At 37.6% G+C, this 3,272-nt stretch overlaps 1 protein-coding gene across 1 annotated transcript in view; it reads left to right on the top strand.

Moving 5' to 3' along the window:
• The first annotated feature begins 1,596 nt into the window (after positions 1-1,596).
• Positions 1,597-3,272, top strand: part of LOC138201304 (stress-associated endoplasmic reticulum protein 2) — a 4,382-nt gene continuing 2,706 nt past the window's right edge. Inside the window, exon 1 of the mRNA XM_069154684.1 lies at positions 1,597-1,769. Within this exon, the coding sequence (XP_069010785.1) occupies positions 1,686-1,769 (84 nt within the window). The 5' untranslated portion in view covers positions 1,597-1,685. The remainder of the gene's footprint in view (positions 1,770-3,272) is intronic.

Here is a 3,272-nt window from a genome sequence, read left to right as displayed (position 1 = left end):
GTGTTTAAGTTCATCTGGTTGCCTTTTTACCATCCATTAAGTGGTGTGTAATTACTCTATTGTTACGCTTCTACACAGTTCTGGTTACAGACTCCACTTAACTACATTCGTATTTTGATTGTCGTTCATTTGTCAAAAACGTGTCAAAGCACACAAATGTCTTAATGAATTTGACTGATAGCACTATCATTATTAATTTATTCCAATTTTTCTAAAGATTTTGCGATGATATTTTGTGAATTGTTGATAATGGTATTGTCAGAATTGAATATCGTGAGAGCCCTGGTTGTTGGCTTCCTCCGAGTTGGTTTCGCTCTGGTCACCCACGTCGTGCCTCAGAGGAAGGAGAGGTGAGCTGGGGGGGTGTTCAATGTCTCCTGGTTGTTGCCATTGCTGCAATAGCAACTTTTTCTTCGGGATTTTTCACCACTGAATCAGACCTCACATCTGAAGAGACATGTTTGTAGAATAGGAACCCCCTCTCTCTGAAATTGGCCAAAAGTCTCAATCACAGCCTGGATTTTCTAAAGCCTGAATATGAAACCAAAAGGAGGTGCACAAGTCTACCGTTCTCTCAGACCACTTGAATATGCTGAAAGGTAATTTACACGCCTGAAATAAAAATGTGATAACACCGGCTTTAACAGATCTTGTCAGCGGGCAGTGATTACTCTCCTGCATTCACAGAGAGGACAACTTTAATTCAAGGTGCTTTAAACGCTGCAGTCTCTGCATGAAAAGTGGTTCTGACTGTGTCTGTAGTGTGCAACAGGAAGTATTGGTTGCAATAATCCATTCACTCTGCTCCTTCTTATTCCTTCATAAATAGCCTTTGGGACCACTTTCTACTCTGCATGTGTTGTAAATATTTGCCAAATCATAACATTGATTTAAAAAAAAGGGAAAAAAAACAATTGTTCATTAAGAGGAGAGGACATTTTCAAAGTAAAAAGCTGTTATTTTCTATCCCATTTGAGTATAGGTAATCCAAAATGATGAATTTTGGCAGCTCTTGAGAACTATTGTTTTTACAGAGCCTACATTTTGCACAAATGTAAACATTAAATTAACACAACAGTGTAATGTACCTCTTTTTTCTTTTATTTATTTCACTTAAATGTATCTTGATAAATGTGCTTTCTTTTGCTACTATACCCCACACCAAGCTTTTTTTTGTGTGTGTGTGTTTAATAATTTCGTGAATGTCCCTATAGTCTTCACTAGAGACAGTTACAGACTTTTCAAATGTAATCAATTGAAATCCAATATCGATGGCTCGAGCGCGCCCCTGGACACGCGCTCATCTCCGCCAGGTGCAAGAGAGGAGCTGCTGTAAAGTTCAACGACTTAAAGCACGTGACTTCCTTTTTATACCTTCAGAATAAAAAAAATGTCGTCGAAAGCTTTACATTTCAGTTGTTGCGAACATTTTGGAAATACGTTAAATTGATCATAATCACTTCCGTAGTGCGTTTTATAAAATATGACGCATCGCTTCGTGCTTGTTGTCGGAATTTTAACATTTTCAAACAAAGAAAACCAGCTGTTTCCGTTTTTCTCTCGCCGGAGGTTTCGCAACTTGACGCAGGAGGGAGGTGAGGGGGGGCTGTCGTCACCAGCCTGCAGCATCAGGAAAATAGCAGGCTCTAATTTACCCCGGGTTGTTATTTAACTCGTCCTGGAAGATGGTGGCTAAACAGAGGATCCGCATGGCCAACGAGAAACACAGCAAGAACATCACTCAGAGAGGAAACGTGGCCAAGACGCTGGTGAGCCGACAGCGAGACGCCAGCATGACATTAGCCCAGATAGGTGACGTTCAGCCCGGTGTGAGCGCAGCGGCGTGATGAGGGTGATGGGGGATGCTGCCAGCTGTCAGCTCGATGTGACTCAGAACCTTCATGACATGTTCAGTGTGTTTTTATGACCCACCGAGATTCAGATGAAACGTAATCGGCTCGTTACCACGTCACTTTACGTTACTTAGACAGTGACAATAAAGGACTGGTTTTTTTTAGGCTATACAGGATGGATGCTGCTCCATGTCTTAAATAAGCACCAAACCTTGTACTTAATATATGGCCTTTGTATCAGGTCTAATTGATAACTCCGAGATTTTTAGTGTGTCCATGTGGACATGCAATGATTTCTCGATGGATCGATTATGTGATCAGCAGAAAATGTATTACTATTTTGGCTATTTACAACTATTTCGCTAGTTGATTATTCATTTTAAGTATTCTTTGAAAGGGAAAAAAAAAAAATTCAATTGTAATGTTCTGATACCAGCTTCTGAAATGTAACTATTTTCTGGTTCCTTCAGTCCTCATGGAAAGAAACCAAATTTATGTATAGCTGTGGACTGTTGTCAGAGCAAAACAAGACATTTGAGGCTGCACCATGTTTAGATTTTGAGAAACTTGACATTTTCTCAATTAAACAATTAATTGATTATTTGAGAAAACAATCAACAGATTATTCAATCGTGAAAATAATAAATGTTTGCTGCCTTATTTCAATGATTTAAAAGCAAAACTTCTCAAAATTCATGTGATTCTTCTTCTCAAAAGTAGGTTTTTGAGGATGATCTCTGAGTCTTGAGTTTTGAAAAGGTTTCTTATCTGAAGCCCTGCAAAATTATGATAGATGTTTTCAGACATGTTACAGAACAAACAATGAACTCACCATGAGAAAAACAGTAGATTCATATATGATGAATTCATCAATTATTAAAACTTGCTGCCCCATATGTCCAACTTTATACTCTGTGTTTTTTTTAACTGCTGCCATCAATGGATCGATTAGTCGATTAGCTAAAGACCCCAAAGTTAAGCCACACCCGTTTTAACAGTTTATTAATAATTTATTGAGCACAACTGTTAACATTAACTTTCTACCTTCCCCCATGTTAAAATTCCATTGTAAATTGAATAACTTTAAGTTGATGGCAGCAAATAGTGAATATTTTTTTTCTATTATTGTCGACTTTTTTTGTAATTTTTGGATCCCTTGTTTGATCTATATAATGTTAAAAAAAAATGGTTAAAAAAAAAATCTCAACCAGTGTTCCCTAAACCTTGAAGTGCACCCTTAAAATGTCCAACCAACAGCCCACACAAGATATTCACTATTATCATTGAGGACTGAAGGAGACATAAAGTGTTTACATTTTAAAAACAAGTATTCAATTCAATTCAATTCAACTTTATTTATATAGTGCCAAATCACAACATAGGTTATTTCATGGCACTTGACACATTAAAGTCCTTACA

This window comes from Embiotoca jacksoni, unplaced genomic scaffold (genome assembly GCF_022577435.1).
Source record: "Embiotoca jacksoni isolate LCO1_2020_lvr unplaced genomic scaffold, fEmbJac1.0.p SCAF_2, whole genome shotgun sequence".
Lineage (NCBI taxonomy): Eukaryota > Metazoa > Chordata > Actinopteri > Embiotocidae > Embiotoca > Embiotoca jacksoni.
Note: the sequence above shows the minus strand (reverse complement) of the source record. Positions and strands in the feature narration are given on the sequence as shown.